The sequence below is a fragment of the Stenella coeruleoalba genome, assembly GCF_951394435.1.
Source record: "Stenella coeruleoalba genome assembly, chromosome: 13".
Lineage (NCBI taxonomy): Eukaryota > Metazoa > Chordata > Mammalia > Artiodactyla > Delphinidae > Stenella > Stenella coeruleoalba.
Window position 1 is genome coordinate 26219832 of NC_137159.1, and position 25064 is coordinate 26244895.

The window sequence follows — 25064 nt, forward strand, 5'->3', positions numbered from 1 at the left end:
GCAATATGAATGTGGTCATGACAGGTACAGGGTAAATTCTTTTGCACTGGGCATCCTGCACCACCATTTGCTGAGCTAGTCTTGATTCTCTCCCAATTTTGCTTTTTCTTGGTTTCTTCATTCCACGGCGTGTCATGTGGCTGTCAGTTGGTACTGATGCATTGTTTTCACATTGCTTGCTTCTGTTAATGTTTTATTAGATCATGACAACTGGCACTTTGATACCAAAAAGAGCAAAAAGGAAGGTATGTTATGAGAGGATTATGCAGATGATCTAGAACTGTATTGTCCAACACGGCAGCCATTAGCCATATGTGGCTACTGAGCCCTTGAAATGTGGCTCGTCCAAACTGAGCTGTGTGTAGATGTAAGTACATTCATATCATGTTTTGCAAAAAAAAGTAAAATATCTTATTAAAAATGTTTAAATTGATTCCATGTTAAAATCACATTATTTTGGATACATCAGGCTAAATAAAATATATTATCGATTAATTCCACTCGGTTTTTTAATTTTTGCTTTAAATATCTATCTATCTATATCTATCTATCTATCTATCTTTATATATATTAGAAAATTTAAAATTACTTAGTTTAAAATTACTTAGTTTAAAATTTAAAATTACTTATTTTAACTCAAACTCTGTTTCTATTAGACTGCACCTTTCTAGAATAATTGTGTGTGTGTGCGTGTGTGTGTGTGTGTGAAAGAGAGAATGTGTACAACAAACTGAAAATACCATATAAAAACTCTCATAGGGACCTCCCTGGTGGCGCAGTGGTTAAGAATCTGCCTGCCAATGCTGGGGACATGGGTTCGAGCCCTGGTCCGGGAAGATCCCACATGCTGTGGAGCAACTAAGCCCGTGTGCCACAACTACTGCAGCCCCCATGCCTAGAGCCTGTGCTCTGCAACAAAGAGAAGCCACTGCAATGAGAAGCCCACACACCGCAACAAAGAGTAGCCCCTGTTCGCTGCAATTAGAGAAAGCCCGCGCACAGCAACGAAGACTCAATGCAGCCAAAAAATAAACAAATTAATTAATTAATTAAAATTCTCATAGAAAACACGTGGGTAATGAAGAGGTTTCCAGTTTAAACCACTGCTCTATCATTTAATGGCTGCATTCTTTCTCAGAAGCCAAGGTTACAGAACCGGCATAGGACTTTCCTTGTGGCTCTCACTCTACTAGCCTCGTGATATAATATCTCTGTTGTTTTCCCACATGACTTCCTTATTAAAATATTTTGGGGAAGGATCCAGGCACTTCCATCCCTTCCAGAAAATACATACTGCCTTACCTGGTCATTTTACTGCCATTTGACCAAAGATTGTTCCCCATTGAGGAAATATGAGGTAGGTTAAAAACAACAACAAAAAGTGAGAATGTACTCCCTGGGCAAGCAGATGCAACTACTTCCTAAGCTACACAAGAACTGCTGAAATTCAGGGACTGCATCTGTTTAAAAAAATTGGTCTAAAATAATACGTAGCCCGGAATTCCCTGGCAGTCCAGTGGTTAAGAATCTGTGCTTTCACTGCCGAGGGCCCTGGTTCAATCCCTGGTCGGGGAACTAAGATCCCACGAACCACGCAGTGCCACCAAAAAATGAATAAATAAATAAAATAATACTTAGCCAAATATTCAGTTGCATTACTTAGCAAATATTTGCTACATTTCTATTTGCTAAATATCTCATACAAGGCTCCACAATAGGCACAGTTAAAATACAAAGATAAGTTAAGTCAGGGATTTGCTTTCAAGAGGCTGGTCATCCAACCAAGGTAATAAAACATGTCAAAATGTCCTCCTTTTTAAATAGCAAACGTTGATTGAGTAAATATATGTTCTAGAACTGTCTAAGGGAGTTCTATACCTTATTTAATCCTCACAACCCTAAGAGATTGCCCGCATTTTACAAATGAGAAAACTGAGGCAAAAAGTTATGAAAATACTCAACGTTATATGGTTATTAAGTAGCACTGGCAGGGTCCAAATACAAATAGTCACCTCCAAAATATGAGCTTTTTAGTCACTATTCTATCTTGCTTCTCTTTTCAAAAAGAAAGAAAGAAATTAATATTAGTATTTGCTTTGAGAGAAAAATTGGAATTAGACAGAAAAATAGAAAAGAACATAAACTCTCAAAGTCCTACCACCTAACAAAACAGCTGTTAAATATGCAAATACTACTCTTTAACTTCAACTATAATTATATTACAAGAAAGATATATCAATAGATACAGGGCTACAAGAGTTCAGAGGTAGGAAAGAGGATTTCCTGCTGGATCTTGAAGGACAAGGTAAGATGTGGATGTTGAGGCATTCCAGGCAAAAAGAACTGCAAGCACAGGAGCATGGACTCAAAGAGGCCCAGGACTTATTGGAGAAACAGCAAGAAGTTGTTTGGGTGGAAAACCACCTTAAGCAATGAAGCTAGAAAACTAGAAAACTAAAGGCCAAGTCATAAAAAGCCTAGAATTCCTCTACCTTTCATCTTATCAGTACTGGTAATACCGCACTAATTACTGTTTATTCCTGTGTCAGTCTCCTCTGTTAGTCTGGGAATTCCAGTCTATATCACCCTTCATTCATTGAGCATTTATTGGGTGCTAGGCACTGTGCTGAGCACTGGCGATGACAAATAAACAAGTTATGTTTTGCCCCCAAAGGAATTCACAGTCTAGTGGGGAAGAAAACGTAAGATAGTTCTGATGGAAAGATGAACAGTGTGGGCCTGGCTAAAGTAAACTATTATCAACATATCTGGCCATGGTTTCCCCTTCTCTGTGCCCTGCTTGTACCCTATAGAAGCCAGATCACAGGGAGGGACAAAGAGGTTCTTGAAAAATAAAATCAGTGATCAAATCAGGAGTCTAGTGGGATGGGCCAGATAGAACTAAATGGCAAGTAAGATAGTGACTGAAAAATGCCTGTGGGATTTGGAAACTGACACTGGAGAGCCTGGTGAGAGAATTTTCTGTGGGAGGGCAGGCACCCTGCAGAATGTGGACTGACTGGTGTTGAGGAACAAAAGAAATGGTAATGTTGTGGAGATAGTGGATGAAGACTGTTATTGGACCAGGACCCTTTTTCAGATGGTCTTTTGGGGGCCTGAGGTAACTTAAAGGAAGATTAAAATGTATTTGTTTCAAAGGCCAATAAGCACATGAAAAGATTCTCAACATCAGCCAACAGGGAAATGCAAATCAGAATCAAGAGATACCAGTTCACACCCACTAGGATGGCTATAATCAGAAAAATACATAATAGCAAATGCTATCAAGGATGTGGAGATATCAGAACCCTCAGATATTGGCCAGTGGGAATGTAAAATGGTGCAGCCAATTAGGAAAACAATCTGTCAATTACCCCAAAGTTTAAACATATAGTTACCATATGACCCAGCCACTCCTAGGCATATACCCAAAAGAAAAGAACACATTCATCCACACAAAAACCAGTACAGGAATGTTCGTAGCAACAGTATTCATAACAGCCCAAAGTGGAAACAACCCAAATGTCCATCAACAGATGAATGGATAAACAAAACATGGTATATTCATACAATGGAGTAGTGTTCATCCATAAAAAAGAAGGAAGTACTGATACATGCTACAACATGGATGAATCTGAAAAACATAAGAAGCCAGACACAAAACACTACATATTGTGTGGTTCCATTTAACATGAAATATCCAGATTAGGCAAATTCATATAAAAAGAAGGTACACTAGTTGTTGCTAGGTGTTGGGAGGAGGGAGGCATGGGGTCTGCTAATGGGTACCGGTTTCTTTTTGGGGTGATGGAAAAAAATGTTCTAGAATCAGATAATGGCTATTGTTGCACAACTCTGAACACACACACACATACACACAAACACAGGAGAGTACTTTTTAAAAGGGTGAATTTTATGCTACGTGAGTTAGAGTTAGAGCTCAACTTAAAAATCAAATTAAAATTTAAAAAAAATTTGGGTAATTCCCTTGTCGGCCAGTGGTTAAGACTCGGCCATTTCACTGCCGTGGGCCTGGATTCCATCCCTTGTTGGGGAACTAAGATTCCGCAAGTAGCACAGCACGGCGGAAAAAAAAAAAATTAAAAAAATTTTTGCCCTCACAGAGACCCCTTGACACCTAGTGAGATGGAACACGCAAGACATTAGCTACAATTCCAACCAAGCACAGGCTCAGCCGCTCTTCCAGTCCGAAGACCGCAATTCCACCACGCCTCCGGCAGCGGAAGTCCCGGCCTAGAGGCTGCTGATTGGCTGAGGCGGAGGAGCGGGCGGTGCGAAAAGCGGCCTCTCGAGACCCTCTCAGCGGGGAGGAGCAGAACGAAGCCTTAGCTCGCGAGATTTTGCTGGTTCCGCATTTTGGGTCTGTAAGGTGGGGGAGGGGGGAGAGGCGGGTGCAGTTGCTTTCACCTGCTTGCCCCAGCTCGATCCCGGCCCGGAGCAGCGGCGGCGCGGGCTTCCGCTGTCCGCTGGCTGAGGACCTTCAGCTCCCCCTTGGTCCCGCGCCGGCTCCGAATCCTGTCCGCGGCAGGGGCCAGCGGCCCCTCCCCTCCCCTCCGAGGATAGAAGATGAGCTTCCTCTTGTGAGTGTGGCCCGGTCGAGGGCTCCAGGACTGAGGGCCGAGGCCCGGGAGGGGCGGACGGACGCCTGAGGCGAGGGCGGGTCCCCGGGGCCGGGGTCGGGTGCCCGGCGCTTGCTTTGCCCACGCTCTGGGTCACGGGGGAGGCTTGGATGTGGGCAGAAGCAGAGGGAGATGAAGGTCGAGGCAAAGGAAGCGGAGCGAGAAGGTTGGGGAGTAGAAAGGCCCTGAGGCCGGTAGTGCCTCCAGACTTTTCCGCCCGAGGGCACCTGAGGGCAGAGGGACGATCTGGGGGGTCTCAATTTGTCTTGAGTCTCGAGCCTTTTAGTAACGATGCATGCTGACTTAGATTTTTACTCCACCGTACGTCCAGCTTTATTATCGTCAGTATTAAATTACCCCCGCGGAAAAATGCAGCCCCAGGAAAATGTGGGAGTGCCGCTGAAGTTAAGCTGCGGGCCTTGCATCCGATTCTGATTCAGCCCACTTTGTGAATTTGTATAATTAACTAACTTCTTTTTAACTCAGTAGAATCCTATTTTAGAGATAACGTCTGGGCCCAAAGGAGCCTTCAATGGGAAAGTTTGTAAATTCTCTGATGATTCTTAATCGCATTAAGGTTTGAGAAGCATTGCTCTAGCACCTTATTTTTCTCAGGTGGCTCTCTTTACCTAGCATGTTGCTTAAATATGTATTGTATGAGCGAATAAATAATCCATTTTCAGTTATGGGCATCACCCACATACTTGACATCTAAAATAGTGTTTCATAACCAGAGTTTACCCCGTTTCTTATTGTGAGAAGTTTGGATTCTTTCTAGTATTTTGCTATTATAAAATAGGACTACTGAGACTATCTTAGTCTAAATCGCTTTTCCCCTCCTTTGGATTATTTTTTTAAGCGTATAGTCTTCAGAGTATGATTAGCATTTTAAAAATCTCTATGATTTATATTTTAATTGCAAATTTCCATATTACTAGAAACCACCACTACCCTCCCCCCACCCCCCAGTCTTTTTTTCTGTTTTGTGGATGCACAGTTCTTATTTGCTTTTTGGACCTAAATGTGAGGCTCTTTATTTCTTTTAAACTTTGTTTTGTTGATGGACATTTGAGTTTCTGCTTTTGGTTATTATGAATAATACTGCTATAAACTTGGATGTACGTGTGTGTTCCTTTCTCTTGGGAATTGCCTGGTTATATGGTAACTATGTTTAACCTTTTGAGGAACTGCCAGACTTCTTCAAAGCACTGCACCATTTTGCCTTCCCATCAGCACTGTATGAGTTTCAATTTCCCCACACCCTCCCTAGCACTTGTTAATTGCATTTTTGATTATAGCCATCCTAAGTGGACGTGAAATGGTATCTCATTGTGATTTTAATTGGCATTTCCTTAATGACTAATGATGTTGAGCATCTTTTTGCGTGCTTATTGGCCATTTGTGTATCTTCTTTGGAGTAATGTCTATTCAGATCCTTTGACCATTTTTTAAATGGGGTTGTCTTTTTGGTTTTAAGTTGTAAAAATTCTTTATCCTGGATACAAGTCCCTTATCACATCTATGATTTGCAATATTTTCTCCTACTTTGTGGATTCTTTTCACTGTCTTGATGGTGCCATTTGAAGCACGAAAGTCTTAATTTAGATGAAGATCTTACTGAACCTTGAGACATCATTTCTTGCTAAGTACGGAAAATATTTAGCTACCTGTCATTCACAGCTTGTTTCTATTGAAAGGGCCATTCCCTCTAATTTAGTACTTCCTTATTAACTTTAGCTCTTTATCATGTTAAACACAAACTTTCCATATTTGATTTTTATTGTTTTCATAACTCCTTTTTACTTCATAATCAGTCTTATTTAAAATTCAAATTACCCAGGTAAAGTGAAAGTCCTCAGTTTTATTCCCTTCCCCTTCCTAGAAGTAATCACCACGATCAGTTTGATGGGTGACACTTTCTATGCATTTACAAAATGGGCTTCTGCTGTACATTTCATTCTGTAATATGTTTAAGCATGTATTGAGATCTATCGGTGTGAATACAAGTACCTCTATCTTGTTATTCTTAACTACTGTATGGTATTCCATGATATAGATGTATCATAGTTATTCATTCCTCTACCAGTAAGCTCTAGGATCATTTCCAGGTTTTTCGCTATTAAAAATAATCTTGGGAAACACATCCTTATCCATATCGAGGAGAGACACCTAGAAGTAGAAGGGATGGATTGAGAAGCATTTCAGTGTTAATAGATATTGCCGTGTTGCCCTCTTAAAATGTTAATGCACTTTGACCATTAGTGAATTAAAGTACTAATTTCGCTCTACCCTATCCCACACTTAATGTAATTGTTCTGATTTCTGACAGGTTAAGGAAAAATAAATCTAATTTTAATTGAACAGCTTTTCATATGTTCATTTGTCATTCTGTTTTTCTTTCTGAATTGTGTATTCATCTCCTTAGCCCATTTTTCTAAAGCATTCTTTGCCTTTTTCTTAACAGATTATAAAAGCCCTTTATAATTTAGTTAATATTTTTAATATATGTTGCAAGTACTTTTTTTGGCTACTTGTCTCCTTGTTCTGAATTACTGAAGTTTTAATTGTTACCGTTAGAAAGCTGTCCATTTTTTCTGGGCTTTGTGTCATGTTAGGAAGACCTTCCTTATGAATGGTGTGAGTTAGGAATAAAAACTTGTTTTTCCCCCCCCAAAACCAGTTGTCTCATTTATTTTCTGTGCTATAAACTCTAAAATGTTAGTGCTACTTCTCTGGTTTGCTTTGATGGCATCACAAATATTTTGATACAGAAAACTGGATTTTTGAGCTATACGAACCTTAAAGCTAACACCCTCACAGCACTATTAGGTGAAAATTGAGGCCAAAGGAGGTTAGGTTTCTCAGGCAGTCACAGAGTTAGTGGCAGATCAAGAACTAGAATCCAGGTTTTTTCTTCTTTTGGTTAAGGTGCCCTTTCTGTTACACCAGACTGCTTCATGAGGCATAGCAAAATTGCCTTCTGTGTGAAATTGTGCTGCTAATCCTGTTTCTATGTAGGGGAAAAAATATAACTCTTTCTTTTATTGTGTTTATTCTCTCCTCCCCTACCCCCCATCTTGGCACTTTTCAGGGAATATTTTTAAATTTCAAAACAATTTATATGCCTAAAATTGTCATTCTGCTTCCGGTCCTAAAAATTGATGTACTTTTACTTTTAACCTAACAGTAGTAGCCGCTCTTCTAAAACATTCAAACCAAAGAAGAATATCCCTGAAGGATCTCATCAGTATGAACTCTTAAAACATGCAGAAGCAACTCTAGGAAGTGGGAATCTGAGACAAGCTGTTATGTTGCCAGAGGGAGAGGACCTCAATGAATGGATTGCGGTTAACAGTAAGTTCTTAATAACTTTCAACTTTACTGGTTTATAAGAAGATTTTGCTAAAATCTTTTTGTTAATGAACTTTCTTATGGATGTAGCTGTCTTAGTAAAACAGATTATCTGTAAAGAAACATGTAAGTGCAAATACATCCAAAGTGTGTTCTCTTCAGAGTGTACCTGATTGTAGCTTGTGTGGTTAAATAGAGAGAGACCTGAGGAGAAATGAAAAGTACTTTGGGGTTATCTCTGAGGAGAATGGTCTGAATTGCTGAGTAAGGTCAAATGAAAGATTGATAAATACAAAGATTCTACCTGTGGTGGACATGACTTTGTAGGAATCCATCTTCATAGTTGTGCCCCCACTCCCAGCAGCTTTCATCTGCCTGTGTATACAGAAAAGTCAAGTGCAGTTGTTATGGTCAGTCACTTGATTATTGTGAGTTAGGAGTAGTCAGAAGAAAATTGAGAGATTGGGAGAAAACAGAGGGACCCATGAGCTGAAAGTCACTCTGAATTCAAGAAGTAAGGGCATGACATGGAAGGATATGCTGAGGCTAGAGGTTTGAATATTAGTGTCTATCATTTCTGAGATGAGATCAGTTCTGGATGATAGGGTTTAAGTCTATTAGGAATTTTAGTTGTTCCAGGAATCTTTAAATTTTTTTTTTTTTTTTTTTTTTTGCCGTACGCAGGCCTCTCACTGTTGTGGCCTCTCCCGTTGCGGAGCACAGGCTCCGGACGCGCAGGCCCAGCGGCCATGGCTCACGGGCCCAGCCGCTCCGCGGCATGTGGGATCTTCCCGGACCGGGGCACGAACCCGTGTCCCCTGCGTCGGCAGGCGGACTCTCAACCACTGCGCCACCAGGGAAGCCCTGTACATATGTTTCTTGAATCTCTTAATTCACAGGTTGCCCATCATTGCAGTTATTTTTCCTTGCTCTTTTTGTTGTTGTTGAAGAAACCAGTTTGTTTTCTACAGAATGAGTTTTGCTGATAACATCCCCAAGGCGTCCATTATCTTGTTCTTTTATTTCCTGTAAATGTTAAATCTAGAGCAGCACTGTCCAAGAGAACTTTCTGTGATTAGGCAAATGTTGTATATCTTCACTGTGGCCATTTAGCACTTGAAATGTGGCTACTGTGACTGGAAGTGAATTTTAAATTTAACTTCATTTTAACGTAAATTGCCCTGTGTGTCTAGTGGCTACCATGTTAGAACAGATGTGGAGCTTTGATCAGATTCAGGTTTGATTTTGTTTAACACTACTTCGTAGGTGGTGGTATATACTTCCAACAGTGTAGATATTTCCATAGTGTCTAGTTGTCTTTTTATGTGGTATTCAACTGTTGATAATCATTGCCTTGGTCAGTGTGGTCCAATAGAAATAAATACATTGTGAGCTACAAATGGAATTTAAAATTTTCTAGTAGCCACATTAAGAAAAATTTTATTTTTCTCAACTCATTAAAAAGCCATTATTCATATTACTAAGAGAAAAAAAATCAGGTGTAGAACTATGTAATGTGTTATCTTTTGTGTTAGATGGGATAAAGAAACTTAGGGGGCACGACACAGAAAAAATTAGTATAGTAGTTACCTGTGTGTAGGGGGGAAGTTGGAGTGGTTGGAACTTAGATTTTTCACTGTATATTTTTATCTATCTTTTGGCATGTGAACCATGTGACATATTATCTATTCAGAAAAGACCCCTTTTTTGTAACCTTATTCAAATTATTATCTTTCATTCTTTTTTTTGATTTCTCTTAAATTGAAGTACAGTTGATTTACAGTGTTGTGTTAATTACTGCTATACAGCAAAGTGATTCAGTTATACATATACATACATCTTTTTTTTATGTTCTTTTTCATTATGGTTTACCATAGGATATTGAATATAGTTCTCTGTGCTATACAGTAGGACCTTGTTTGTCCATTCTATATATAAAAGCTTACATCTGCTAACCGCAGCCCCCCCACTCCATCCCTCCCCCAACCCCTTCCCCCTTGGCAACCACCAGTCTGTTCTCTATGTCCATGATTCTGTTTCTGATTCATAAATAGATTCATTTGTGTCATATTTTATTTTATTTTTAAATTTTTATTATTTTTAAAATTTATTGATTTTAATTATTTATTTTTGGTTGCATTGGGTATTCGGTTGCTGTGTGTGGGCTTTCTCTAGTTGCAGTGAGCGGGGGCTGCTCTACATGTGGTGTGAGGGCTTCTCATCCTGGTGGCTTCTCTTGTTGCAAAGCACAGGCTCTAGGCGTGGGGGCTTCATTAGTTGTGGCACGTGGGCTCAGTAGTTGTGGTTCGTGGGCTCTAGAGCGCAGGCTCAGTAGCTGTGGCTCATGGGCTTAGTTGCTCCGCGGCACGTGGAATCTTCCTGGACCAGGGATCGAACCCATGTCTGCTGCACTGGGCAGGTGGATTCTTAACCATTGCACCACCAGGGAAGCCCCTGTGTCATATTTTAGATTCCACATATAAGTGATGTCATATGGTATTCGTCTTTCTTTTTCTGATTTACTTCACTTAGCATTATAATCTCTAGGTCCAAATGGCATTATTTTGTTCTCTTTTTTTTTGGCTGCACTGTGAGGCATGTGGGATCTCAGTTCCCTGACCAGGAATTGAACCCATGCCCCCTGCATTGAGAGTGTGGAGTCTCAACCACTGGACCGCCAGGGAAGTCCCATATTTCGTTCTTTTTTTTATGGCTGAGTAATATTCCATTGTATATATGTACCACATCTTTATCCATTCATCTGTTGATGGACATTTAAGTTGTTTCGATGTCTTGGCTATTGTGAATAGTGCTGCTATGAACATAGGGGTGCATGTATGTTTTTGAATTATAGTTTTGTCCAGATATACGCCCAGGAGTGGGATTGCTGGATCATGTGGTAACTCTATTTTTAGTTTTCTGAGGAACCTCCATACTGTTTTCCACAGTGCCTGCACCAATTTATTGGTACATTCCCACCAACGGTGTAGGAGGGTTCCCTTTTCTCCACATCCTCTCCAGCATTTGTTATTTGTTGACTTTTTAATGATGGCCATTCTGACTGGTGTGAGGTGGTACCTCATTGTAGTTTTGATACGCATTTCTCTAATAATTAGCAATGTTGAGCATCTTTTCATGTGTCTGTTGGCCATCTGTATATCATCTTTTATTCTGAAGGCATCTGTTGACCTTCAGCTTTCAATTTTTCTTTGAGACTTAATGCTCTAATCAACTGTTCTCAAACCTTTTGGTTCCAGGATCCCTTTATTCTCTTAAAAATTATTGAGAACCTTAAAGGGCTTTTAATTATGTGGGTTATATTTAGTGATACTGTGTTAGAAATTAAAACTGAGCAAGTTTAAATACTTATTTTAAAATACATGTTAACATAAATATATTTTTATGAAAAATGACTATTTTCCAAAATAAATTTTAGTGAGAAGTGTGGCATTGTTTTACAGGTTTGCAAATCTTATTTAATGTCTGACTTAATAGGAGGTTGGCTGGATTCTCATATCTGCTTCTGCATTCAGTCTGTTGTGATGTCATACATTATGGAGCCTCTGGACAACTCCACTGTGCCTCCTGAGAGAGAGTGAAAATTCAGAGCAATTACAATGTTTCTGACCTCACAGATTCCCCTCTGAAACAGGGGATCTCTGGACCGTATTTTGAGAACAGATCAATAAACCAGCACACCATCTGGGCACACTCTTTGTTTTGAATGAATTGAATGCCTAAGTATTACTTTCTTAGAAACATGACTAATTTAAGAGGAAGGTTTATAAGTGAGGGAGTTTTGTATAAAATTCCTTTTGACATGGTGGAATATTGATTTGTTTTCTAAGAAACTTGGAAAAGCCCTAGTTGATTTTTTAGGTAGTCTTTTAGATGGGGAACTAAGACACTTTTTAAAAAGCTTGCCAAGGCTTATGTGGTTCTCTTTGCACAGAGTAATATGTTTCACTCAGTTAAGTTCATTTCTTACCCCCTTCCTCTTCTGTTTTCTTCCAGATCTAGCTGAAGCTCCTTTAGGAAGTACTCCTTGACTATCTCAGCTCCTCGAGATGTTGCCTTTTCTCTGAACTCTTCTAGCACTTATTGTTGGCCTTTGTATGCTATCTTCTTATATGTTGTATTACTCCTCTCTTTTAATTTTGTCCCTTTTGTTAGCTGGAGACTCTAGGGGAAGGGGCATTATCTCCTGTCTTTTTTATGTCCTCAATATGCACTAGGTCTCAATTTTTTATGATGAACTAGATTTTTTAAATGCCCGACACAGCTGATACACCTCCCTCCCAGTATATTCTGCAACGATTTTTTTCTCTTTCCCAACACAAATGATATTGTCTGGTCCAGATTGGTAAGAAGCTATGGATTTTTTCATTTGCTTGTATATGATCAAATTGTATATTCTAATGTAATAATCACCATTACGTTAGAATTATCCCTAATATTTTATTTTCCTGCTTACAGGCTGTTTAAAAGCTTAGTATATTAAAAGTTAATGTATATTAAAAGTTAACTTTACTTAGGTGTAACAACTTAGAAAGAGAATTTATGTGCCCCTGGATTGTTGAATCTCCTGAGGATTCTTGGCTGAATCCTCCGACTGAGAGGTCTGATGTTTTGTTGTGTTTACACAGACATTTTAACACAGTTTTGCTATTATCTTTCCAGCTGTGGATTTCTTCAACCAGATCAACATGTTATATGGAACTATCACAGAATTCTGCACTGAAGCAAGCTGTCCAGTCATGTCTGCAGGTCCAAGGTACATATACTGGCTATTATATAGGTATTTGAATTATTACCAAATAAAGCTAATCACCAATTGATATAAATTAAATAATGAAGATTTGTTTTTCTTACCCATTTGCTTGTGAAAACAAAAAGTTTACCTATAAGCTTTTAGTTATTAAATAGTTCGGTATGTGGTACCCAGTATTTTGATTTTTTGTAATTGCATTATATTAAGTATGAATATTCAGTAGTAGGATTGAAAGTAAAGAAATTTGAGTTAGATTTATCTTGCTTTTACAAACGTTATTTTTTTCAATTTTATTAATATTTATGGTTCTGTTTCTGGATTTTAAATTAATTTCTTGGAATAGTTTTTAGTTGACCCTTTAATATTTGATTTTTTTGTTGTTGTGCTTTTTACTGTTAGTTACCTCCAAATTGTGCTGCTTTAGTTATCTGGCTTAAAAATGCTAGATTAAAATTTTTTTGACTATCATAAATTTCTAGAAATGTTGAGAAAGAGATGGAACTCTTTATCACCCATAAAGTTAAGATGTGATGGAATTAACATTTTAGTGTGTCCTTCCGGCCTTTTTTCCTATAACAAATGATTGATTTTATGTGATGACAGATGGTAGCAGGATATTTACCTCTTGGGAAAAAATAGTCCTTTCTGAATTTGCTATAGATGTAAAGGAAAAAAAGGAAGGGCCCCAATGAATTTGAGTCCTATTTTTATTATGTTATTTTAGGAGAGATGTTTTTTTATTTTGTGAAGTGTTAAGTTTTATTCCTCAAACTATCTTTGGCTTAAATGCTTCACACAGTGAAGTTTTGATTAAGTCTTATTAATCATTCTAGCTCAGCAAAGGTGAGGTAGAAAAAGACGCATGCCTAAGATTGTTTCTTTAAAACCCTCTCCAAGAAACAGGGTTTTATAATCTTGGCTCTGTTGATGATTACTTAATGGCCAACAAGCTCAGAATGTGGTGGATCCATCAGCACCTTACCCAGTCCTCAGCACCCTCTGTCTAACAGACAGGAATGCAGTTCCTTTGTTTTTCTCAGGGCTGTGTTGTAAAACAGATTCTGGCACAGCCAGCTGCCACACTGGCTTCCTTTTCTTTTCCATTTATTACCATCACATTTCAGAATACAGTGTAATTGGGAAGCCGAGGAAAGAGAATATCCGTATCCATGGTTCTCTACATCTACAGATTCAACCAACCGTGGATCTTGTAGTATTTACTATTGAAAAATACCTGTTTGTAAGTGGACCTTGTGTGGTTCAAACCCACATTGTTCAAGCGTCAACTGTACTTCTACAGGGAACTCTCAAGTAATCTTCAGTAGAACTTTAGGTAATTTACTAAAAATATATACTATACTATACTGTAGTACTATATATATAACTTCTGTTGACAAACTGTGAACCTACTTTGATTACAAGTTGCAACATGTTTTTGAAAACTTTATCACTAAAACTTTTTTCTCTCCAGATATGAATATCATTGGGCAGATGGTACTAATATTAAAAAGCCAATCAAATGTTCTGCACCAAAATACATTGACTATTTGATGACTTGGGTTCAGGATCAACTTGATGATGAAACTCTTTTTCCTTCTAAAATTGGTGAGTTAATGTTGTAGAACTAATTTGCTTTTTAAAAGATAAGTGTGTTATTGTCTTTTTAATGCTCTGTTACTATAAAAAAATGTAATAAAGACTGCCAAATTCCTCTCCAAAAAGTTTGTGAATGTATACTCCTTCTAGCCATGTTTGTGTCTGCCTGTGTTTCTTCATCAGTACTAGTTGTTACTCAGTTTTTCATCTTTTCTAATATGGGTAAATAAATTTCTAGTATAATATACATTCTAAAAAATATCAATAACATTGAGCATTTTTTGGTTTATTGATCCTTGTGTGTTTTCTGTTTATATCCTTTTTCTATTTCTTTATGTTAAGGTTATTAGCTCTTTGTCATGCATGTTGTGTGTATTTTTTCCCTGGGTTGCCGTATTGTCTTGTTTATGAGGTTTTTTTCTATGTATAATGTTCTTATTTTGACCTATTAATCTTTCCCTTTATGATGTCTGGATTTTAATACAATGATTAGAAGGGATTTTCCTACTTACAGATTATAAAATATTTGTCCATGCTTTTATTTAGTACTTTTGTGGTTTTGTTTTTGCATTTTATTTTAATCTTTGTTCTGTCAGGAATTTTTTCTCAGTGCTCCCTTTACTTTTTTCCAACTATAAATGCTAGTTTGTCCAGTACCATTTATCGAATACATGTGTCTTTTATCCCCTCATTATCATATGTGTACACCAAATTGACATATATCTTGGAGTCTTTTAATCTCTTTATCTATTGTTTTAGAAATGCCACACTGTTTTAATTACCATGGCTATGTATCTTTGAACATCTTGTAGGGCTAGTCTCTCTTCCTTGCTCTTCTTTTTCAGAATAGTTACAGCTATTCTGGAAAATTTGTTCTTCCAAAGAATTTAGAAACATTTTGCAAGGTAAAAAAATAAAAACTGAGATTTTTATTATGATTTCATTCAATTTGTAGATTAATGTAGGGATTCTCGTTCTCTTGACAATACTGAGTCTTCCTATCCAAGAACAATTCATATTCATTTATTCATGTCTTTTAATTATTTCTTATTTCCTCGTGTAAGATTCTGTATTTTACTTTATGCTAGTCCTTCAGGTTTCTTAAGTTTATTCCTAGGCACTTAATGTTTTTATTGATAATCTGGTTTCTAACTGGTTATTGTTTAGTATATAGGAAAACTATTCTGATTGTTTCTTTTGGATTGGTTTTCTTGAGTTTTTAAAGTATATAGTTACATCATACTAAGATAATATTAATTTCACCTCTTCTTTTCTGATAAATATACTGCTTGTGTAACTCTTATCTAATTGCAATAACTAGTACTTCCAGAGCAGTACTGATTAATGGTGATGATGGCAAACATCCTTTTCTTGTATACTTTTATGTGAGTGCTTCTAGTATTTCAGCATTAAGTAGGAATCTTGCTTTTGGTTAGAGGTATGTGAATTTTTAAAAATCAAGTTGGTTATAGGGTTTTATCAGATACTCTTCTAGTATCTGTTGTTGATCATAAGGTTTTCTCCATTTTTTTTTAATGTTCCGCTGCAAGAGTATTTTTTTTTATTTCTGCTATTTTGATTAAGATTTTGGCATTGGTATTCATGGATGTGATTGGTCCTTGTCACTTTCAGTATAAGGGTATCTTATGAACAACATATTGTTGGATTCTGTCTTGTCTGTTCGGGCTGTTATAACAAAAAATACTGGAGACTGGAGGGCTTATAAGCAATAGAGATGTATTTCTCACAGTTCTGAAGTCTGCAAGTCCAAGATCAGGAGCCAGCATGGTCAGGTTCTGTCATAAGTCCTCTTCCTGGTTTACAGATAGCAAAAAGCAGTGTTTTTGTTGTATCCGCACATGGCAGAGAGGGAAATCATCTTTGTTGAGTTTTTTCTTATAAGGGCACTAATCCTATTGATGAGGGCAGATGCCCTATGACCTAATCACCCCCAAAGGCCCCACCTCTTAGTACCATCATCTAGGGGATTAGAATTTCAACATGATTTTGAGGGAGACACAAACATTCAGAACATAGCAGATTCCTTTTTGAAGTCTAATCAGAGGCTCTTTCAGGAGAAAAATTTATATCATGTTGTTTGGTCTGTTTGTTTTTGGTCAACTTTTCCTTTCTATAAAACCTTTTGTTTCCTTTCTCATAGATCCTTTATTGTGTATAGGGTGTGCCTGAATGTTAAATTCAGCTTGGAAAGTGCTGCTTAGATTAAAACAAATCACTTGTATATTTCTTTATTAAAGTCTCCCTCTTATGGAGGTAAAGAATACTTTTGTCATTATTCTCTTTCCTCGGCTTCCCAATTCTTCAGTATTTTATCCTAATGTTCTGGAATTCTTTCCCCCTTCATTAGGCTATTATCCATAGCTTACTTATGCTAATTATTTATTCTTATTAGACAAAACTGTCTATTATTCATTTTTAAACAAATATATCCAACTTATTAATGTTTTTTTCTTTGTTTTTTTTTAATTCTTTTTTTAAAATTCTTAATGTTCTTTTTAATAGCATGGGGCCCATTTGCGAATTCTGAGAGAAAAAGGATTTGACTTAAATCCATCTTTTCAGTACATGAATATAAGACCAAGTCCAGAAAAAACATGTCCATAAGCCCCAGAATAATGTGTGAAAAGGCAAGTTGTTACCAAGACTAAGGGTGGGGGGTGGGGACACACACACACACACACACACACACACACACACATCAGCTAACAAGAGCAAACTATACTAAATTTCAAGCTATTAAGGACTGGATGAGAAATAAAGAATACAAAATGCAGGGAAGGAGAAAGTGACAGCCTTTGTTTTCTGAAAGATTAGAGAAAACAATATGTTCAAGAGTAGTGTAGTGGAACAGACCTTTAAGGCCAACTAATCTAGGTTATTTTGGAAGCAGATGCCTTCTTATGTGTTTGTTAGCTACACACAGTGCCAGTTGTATTGTCTTTCTCCTGTCCCTGTTTTCTAAGAAACATTGGTCTTGTCAACCAAAATTCTCAGGAATGCAACCAGTCACATCCCCACCTGCAGTGCTTGGAGAGAGATGACTAAGTCCTCTCCCAGTTCTTTTCTAAGGAGGTGTTTATATTCTTTGAAAACTAGGGAGGTGCCATTCCTCCCCTTTACAGAAAGTATTATTCCCCTTCTTAGACTATAGGAAAATGAAAATAGCACTTTAAAAAATTAAATAAAAAGTTGAGGACTCCTAGTTTAAGAAGGAAAACTGGCTTTTCAGAGTACTTCAGAAGAGGAAATACCTTTTTTTTTTTTTTTTTTTTTTTTTTTTTTTTGCGGTACGCGGGCCTCTCACTGTCGTGGCCTCTCCCGTTGCGGAGCACAGGCTCCAGACGCGCAGGCTCAGCGGCCATGGCTCACGGGCCCAGCTGCTCCGCGGCATGTGGGATCTTCCTGGACCGGGGCACGAACCCGTGTCCCCTGCATCGGCAGGCGGACTCTAAACCACTGCGCCACCAGGGAAGCCCCGAGGAAATACTTTCTATTTGTAGACAGTAGATAATAATGACTCAAAGTGTGCCTTTCTTTTTTTTTTTTGCTCGGGAGAGTTTCCAGTCCTGGTTGAGTGTGTATGTGTTTGTGTAAAAAAATTTTTTTAGAGTTAAAAATTGCAAAAAGTAAAAATTTTCTATTTATAGTCAAAAATACTTATTCTCCAGGACTTTCCTTGTGGTCCAGTGGTTAAGACTCCGTGCTTCCAGTGCAGGGGGCGTGGGTTCAATCCCTGGTTGGGGAACTAAGATCCCAACATGCCACGACGTGCAGCCAAAAAGAAGAAAAAACTGGTTGCATTTAATTTTAGGAAGAAACTCTCCTGTATTAAACAACTAAAATTGTTTTTGATTCCTCATCATCTTGCATAACTTGATACCTGTGTCTACTATTCTGAGGCAGTCAGGAAAAGTGTGGTATGTGAGGATACCTCATATACTTAGGTTTGGGGGGGGTTTCCCTTGCCTTTTAAAAAAAATGGAAATAGGCTTGTATTTGTGAATTTGTGTATTGGAGTTGCTCATTTCAGCATCTAAACTTTTCTGCTATTTTTCTTGAATTGATAAAAGACTGATTGATACATACCTATATTACAGGTGTCCCATTTCCTAAAAACTTTATGTCTGTGGCAAAGACCATTCTAAAGCGTCTGTTCAGGGTTTATGCCCATATTTATCACCAGCACTTTGATTCTGTGATGCAGCTGCAGGAGGAGGCCCACCTCAACACCTCCTTTAAGCACTTTATTTTCTTTGTTCAGGTAAGTTGAACTGCGTTGACTTTTGTGTCCTTTGACCTGGACATATCCGGATTGGTAGTTTATATAGAGTAATTTTTAGAGTCTTATTTATAGATGTAGAGCTAAGCATGCAGGGTTCTCGTGTTTTGTTCCCTTTTCCATGTTTATTTCTTTGATGTGCGTAGCAGCATAGAAACCATTACCCCCATTTTGGACCTTTTGCCTCTGGAGAGACCTGCCCCAGGTCTCTGGTTAAGATATGACAAGAAGCACCAAACACTCAAGAAAGCTTGTCCATCCCCTCCTGTTCCATCGCCACCGCTGGGTAAAGGGATGCCATGGGAAAACATCTATGGTTGGGTTGTTTCATGAGATGTCTATGCCTAAAAGAGAAACTTTTGGAAGAACTCATTAGCTACTATCTTGGGTTAAGTTTCCAGAAGTCCACTTCAGGCCAAATCTTACAAAGCCAGCAGCTAGAAACTTCAAAAAGAACCACCCTCTTCAGAGGTGTGGTCTATTTCCTTATGGGCCCTTAGTTGGAATTAGAACTTTTTAAAGTCAAAATAATTCACACTGTTTGAAAAAGATATCAAAGAATAGGGACTCGTTAGCCTAACTTTCGAGATATATAATTCTATATGTAAAATATAAATATGTCTCTCTAGATATTTTGGAGGGAAAGCAGGTAGTTTTATAGTAGATATTGTATGTCACAATTCTATGTACCACACAAAGGAGAATGTACTGTGCTCTCTTCTTTGTTTTCCTTCTGAGATTATTGCATGGCATAGATAGAGTGTAGATATAGATATACGAAAGTAAAAGGTCTGCTGCCCCAGATGAGGCCACTATCAATGGTTCAGTGTATAGTTTTCAGATAATTTCTGTGTAAATGCAAACATTTTACGATTTTGATTTTACACAGGATCATGCTAATATGTACGGTTGCTTACTTATTAAGTCCCCTGTATTTTAAAATAGGGAGTAAAAATGACCCCATTTTAAAATGTTCATAGAGATTATTTCATCATTCTTTTGGATTTCAGAAAGCTAGGGTTGGGAAGCCCTTCTCAATGACATTTATAGAGTTTTAATTTTAGATCTGTTTTTAAATTTTATTTTTCTTCTTTATTTTAGGAGTTTAATCTGATTGATAGGCGTGAGTTGGCACCTCTTCAGGAATTAATTGAGAAGCTTGGATCGAAAGACAGATAAATTTTTCTTCTAGAACAGTTACCCTCTTGCTTCATCTACTGCTAGAGCTATCTCGTTGCTTTCTGTTATAGACTAGTGATACAAACTTTAAGAAAACAAGATAAAAAGACACCTATTGTCTGTGTCTACTGATAAAATTGTCCCAAAGGTAGGTTGGCCTAATACCTTCAGAGTGAGAAATTCAGGACACAGCTGAATCTGAGGCACTGTGTTACCACTGCTGTTACTGCCATAGAGCCATACTTGGTTGTAGAATGTGAGGACTAACCTGTAGTTTATTAGTTTACTTACTCTTTTACTGAAGAAGATGATCGACTCTGTTTCAGGTGACAGCACGATGGATATTAAGAATTTCCAATAATTTATTAACAGGTTTCCAGAACAAATTTCCTAATAATGCAATCACAGATCAGTTTTATTCTGCTTTTATTTTACAAATAGAAGAGGTGTTCTAAACTTTCCTTAAGATTTAGAACATTTGTGTCACTTTGGATAACCTTGTAGTTTGAAGTTTGTATGCTAGTGTTTTTATAGGTAAGATTATATATATGTATATTTTTTCAAAATCCATGATTGCAGTTTAAATCATCATATGACATGTGGTATGGGAGTAACCAAAGTCATTTCTAAAAGGACTTTATTTTTTAATCTTTATTTGGGATTTTATTCACATAAACCTATCTAAATTTTTAGTGTGTGTGTATCAAATAATTTTTTTAAGGCATCTAAGGATCGTCTTGCAGATTTTTATTTTGAAATGCTTCATTCAGATTAATTTAATATGTAGGTTTTGGCTGAGAAAAGAAAAACTTCCAAAAAATTATGACAAATTTGGGTCTCATAAACCATTATTTTCATTCATGTTTGTTTCAGAGGCCTTAAAATTTGGATAGGAGAATGGAAGAAAGTACTCAGAGTACTTGACTATTTTATTTTGAGTTTTCCTTTAAAAAGAAACTACTTTTATACGTTTTTATTGTGACTTGAGACTTAGTTAAGTGTAGTGTAGAAATGCACGAACCTTATCCCAATAAGGATAAAACGTAAGGAAAACCACAATAAAAAACCTTGAAGGTGTACACATTTTATAACCCAGCTAAAAGTTTGATGTGCTGCCTGTTCTTTAATGTGTGTGTGTGTTGGGCGAGGGGGGGTAATATGTTTAAAGGAGACAAAATGGGATAAGTTAAAAAAAAAAAAAGAAAACTTCATCTGTTAATAGTCAAAGGATGGATTGGGATTTTATTCTGTTTTGTTTCTGTATTAAAACTTGAAATTATTCTATTTCTATTGGGATAAAAAGAATCTTTAAGGAAGAAAAGATCTAATTTTCTTTAGGTTTCTAAGATTTAGACTGTTTAAAATGTAATGAGGCACACATATTACTAAAGACTTGCCAGACTGGCAACACTTTAATTTCATCAATGTTCTTCGTTTCAGAGCTATGATTTTTTTTTTGCAAAGTACTCACCATCTTCCATCTTGATACCTTTGGTTAAGGTTAAATTTGATAGGGTTTTATTTTTATTATTCCACTAGAATGTAAAGAAAAGAATTGCTTAGAAACTCCATTTTTGTAATAATCCAATTTCAATAAATTCTTAAATATATGTAGAATTTTAAAGGAAACAAAACATTTTATCTGATTTAGGCTGAAACCGTACATCGTTGTTTTGGGAAATAAAGAGTAGAAAAATCCCTTATGAAAAAAAAGAGAAAAGCCCTCTATGAAACATTCCATAATCCATGTTTTAAGAATATCCAAAGTCCCTGTCACACATTCTGTATGTTTATGTTGATCATTTCCAAACAAGAAAGACGGTTTTTACATGCCACCTAGAATGTTACTGACTCTTGACTTTGAACATTGTTGGCTTTAAGTATGCAAGGAATGAAATATTTCTCACCTAGGATTGTACTTTCATCATTTCTAATATTTCACATATCATCAAACAAAAGGATTCTCACTTTTCTCCATTTATTTTCAGTGGTAGAAATCCTCCCTCTCTTCATGACTCAGCCCAAAAACTAACTAAAGATGGCCACATTTAGGACAGTAGCAGAGGCAGCTTAATAATGGGACATAAATTTTAAAATTTGTTGGTAATTTGGGAATTCAGGTAATTCAGAATGTCCTTTTTTTTAAAAAAAAATAAAAGCATTACTAGGTTCCCAAGCTAATCTGGCTTAACCAACAATGCATCTAAACATTGGTGTTAACATTATTTGTTTACATACAAGGCCAGGGAGTTGAGAACAGGAGAGTTGGAGGAAGGGGAGAGAATAGGGAGAGGATGACACCTTTCTGACTTGGCTGGAGGGCCAACCTTTGATTAAAGTTGGAAGAAATCAGTCTCTCTTTCACTCCTCTCAATCTTGATTTATCTCCCTGAGTAACACTCATTCGCCTGGCTCCTCCTAATCAGAAGTCATCTCTCAGTGTCTGATCACTGCCCTTCACACCTGACTAAAATCATGGGTTGGACAGTACTTGCTAAATTATGCAGTTAATCCTATGGTGCTTTAATTTCCAGGCCTTTAAAAAAAACTTCTGGCCTGGAAAGTTTTTTTTAAAGGCCTGGAAATTAAAGCACCATAGGATTAACTGCATAATTTAGCAAGTACTGTCCAACCCATGATTTTAGTGCAGGTTTTTGTTTAAATAGTGCAACTTCCTTGTACTACAGTTTTTGTATTGACAGCCAGATGTATCCTTTATTCTCCAAACTGTGAATAAAGTGATTTTTAGTGAGCTGCCAGCTAACAAAGTATTTCCTTTCATCTTAGACTTGTAGATCCCTAGCTCATGTAGCTGCTTGAGAAATGCACATCTGTATTCATGATTACATTGATAACAGCAAGAGGAAGGTTTTTCTAGTAATGCAAGAGGAACAATTCTGGTGGTGATTTTAATTTTTCAAATATTGTTGAGGTTTCTTGATTATACTCTTGGCCTTCTCTCTGAGCAGTGAGGTCACATTAGAAGTGGAGAAGCTTCTAAACATAACATCATCACCTTATAAGCATAAATAAATCATTACTGAAGAGTATAAGTCCTAGAAATTTGTTTCTAAGCAACTCCAGTCATGATGCTGTTGTTACCCTTGCCTGGTTGTATGAGGCTGTCTCTCCTGTCTAGAATTCTGGCCTGAAAATACCAGCTGGTACACCAAACTAAGCAGCTTCAACAGGGACATTATTTCCTCCTAATATCAGTTCAGTAACTGGATTTGGTTTTTTACTATTGTACAATTCTGGCAAAGAGGGAAGATAAGTAGTTCCTCAGTGTTCCTTTGTTTTGCATTAGATTTTGATATTTCAGACTGTAAAGGGCTTTGGGGGATGCTATTGATATTACCTGTGATAGCAGTAATTTTATTGAAGCAACTGCATTGAAATTCACTTGGGTTTTCTCTCATTATCAGGTTCTTTTCCAAACAAGTATTCTGTAAATCCAAATGGATTACCAGTGTGCTATAGATTTATTATAGAACAACATTCTATGTTTGGTCTACATTTAAAATAGTTTAAGTTAGTCTTGGTTATCATCTAAAATATTTTTAAATGTTCTTTACATGAAAATTTATTTTGTATTTTTAAACCTTTAGGGGCTTTATCTATTTTTCTAAGTCAGTTAACTGTACTTTTAAAAAAATATATTTTGTATCTACTTTTGTAACTTCATCAGAATAAAATATATTGAAAGAAAGGAAGGACTGATGAAAGTATGTCTCAACACACTTTTTTCTATTTAAATGTGAAACTTGAGATTTTTGCAGGTTCTGTGGAAGGTTACCTTTGCTTATCATTTAGTAGCAAAAATGTTTTCTTAACTCTTAGAAGAAAGGGAAGTTCCTAAATGAACTAAACATCTTGTAATAGCAGGCCCACCCCCAAGGAACAGACTGTGCCTCTGGATGCAGTGGCTAAAACCTGTCCCAGACAAAAAATAAGTTGTCTCCTTCTTACCATGCTAACCAAGCTCTTGACCTTTTTTGTACATTCCTGGTTGTGAGATTGAGAAAAGGGAAGAGGAAAGACTAGACTTACTAATTTTCTGACCTTGAAATTTAGTACTCGGCTTATCCATAAGACACCCCTCCCCACATCAAACACATTTTTCATTATTGTAGGAGAAGTATTATTTTTAGAGTTTCAAATGACAGATACCTAATTTTAGGTCCATTCAAAATATCATTGCTAGAATTGTTCCGACCTTTTTTTGAGTAGAGTTAATGAAAACTTAACGAATGTGGCTAAATAATATGGGTTAACACTCATTTTGTATAAAGGTATGGGTAAGCTAGTAATCAAAATTTGGACTTTCTTTTTTGATGGTTATATTTCAGTAAACTTAAAATCTGTTGCAAAAGTGTTAAGTTTGTGAAGGTGTCTAATGGCTAAGTTTGAAAGCTATTTTAAACTTTATAAATGAGTAGAAGAACTCGAATAATATTTGGGAGAGCCAGAGTCTGGCTTTGAAGCTGCACAGCCAGAAACAGTGTCCAAACCATGCTTTGAGCCTTCTTTAGCAAATACCCCAGTGCTGTTGAGGTAGTTTTGGACACTGTAGCCTGCATTGTTGTTGCTGACCACTAGATGTCAGTGAGCCTTACCTCCTCCCCAAAGCTAGATGCATCTGCCTTGACCAGAATAAAGGATTTTACCTAGCACCTCCTTCCTTTCGTGTCTCTTCCTAATCAAAAGCTTAAATGGTGGCTCCCATTGGCAGATCCTAGGTCACATAGCTCTCTTCTGGCTGCAAGAGGGGCTAGGAAAAAGTTTCTGGATTTTACTTGGGGTTCAGAGTTCATAGCAAATTGTTGAACAATCCTGGATGGTCCAAAAGCTTGGACAGGCTGCTGTTCTGTGAACTTTTTGCTCCTGTTCTGTGAAAAGATGAGTTTTCACTATAATGTAAGTATACTTACATTATAGTGAAATGTGAGTATACTGTTTAGCTCAGCTGACATTTTTTTATAGCAGATTTGCTAACTGAAGGAAGTAGATTATTGATTCAGATTCTGACCAAACTCTTCGTCTTGTGGCTGACCAGCATTTTGAATATCACTTCCTTAGAGGAATCTACCTGTTTTAGGGGAGACTTCTAGCAGGTTTATCTCATTTAATCCTTACAGCAATCTGTTGAAGGGGTGACAGTTGAGAGGTATGTTAGGAATTTTTCAGTGTTTTTTAGACTATGTCACAAAAGCTCAGACTTTGAATA

At 37.2% G+C, this 25064-nt stretch overlaps 1 protein-coding gene across 1 annotated transcript; it reads left to right on the forward strand.

Moving 5' to 3' along the window:
- The first annotated feature begins 4348 nt into the window (after positions 1-4348).
- On the forward strand, positions 4349-23540 carry MOB1A (MOB kinase activator 1A). The gene is made up of 6 exons (XM_079940060.1): positions 4349-4601; positions 7828-7994; positions 12672-12765; positions 14234-14367; positions 18477-18640; positions 19760-23540. Exons 1-6 carry the CDS (start codon positions 4588-4590, stop codon positions 19835-19837), a joined length of 651 nt encoding a protein of 216 aa, XP_079796186.1. The 5' UTR covers positions 4349-4587; the 3' UTR covers positions 19838-23540.
- Positions 23541-25064: the final 1524 nt, after the last annotated feature.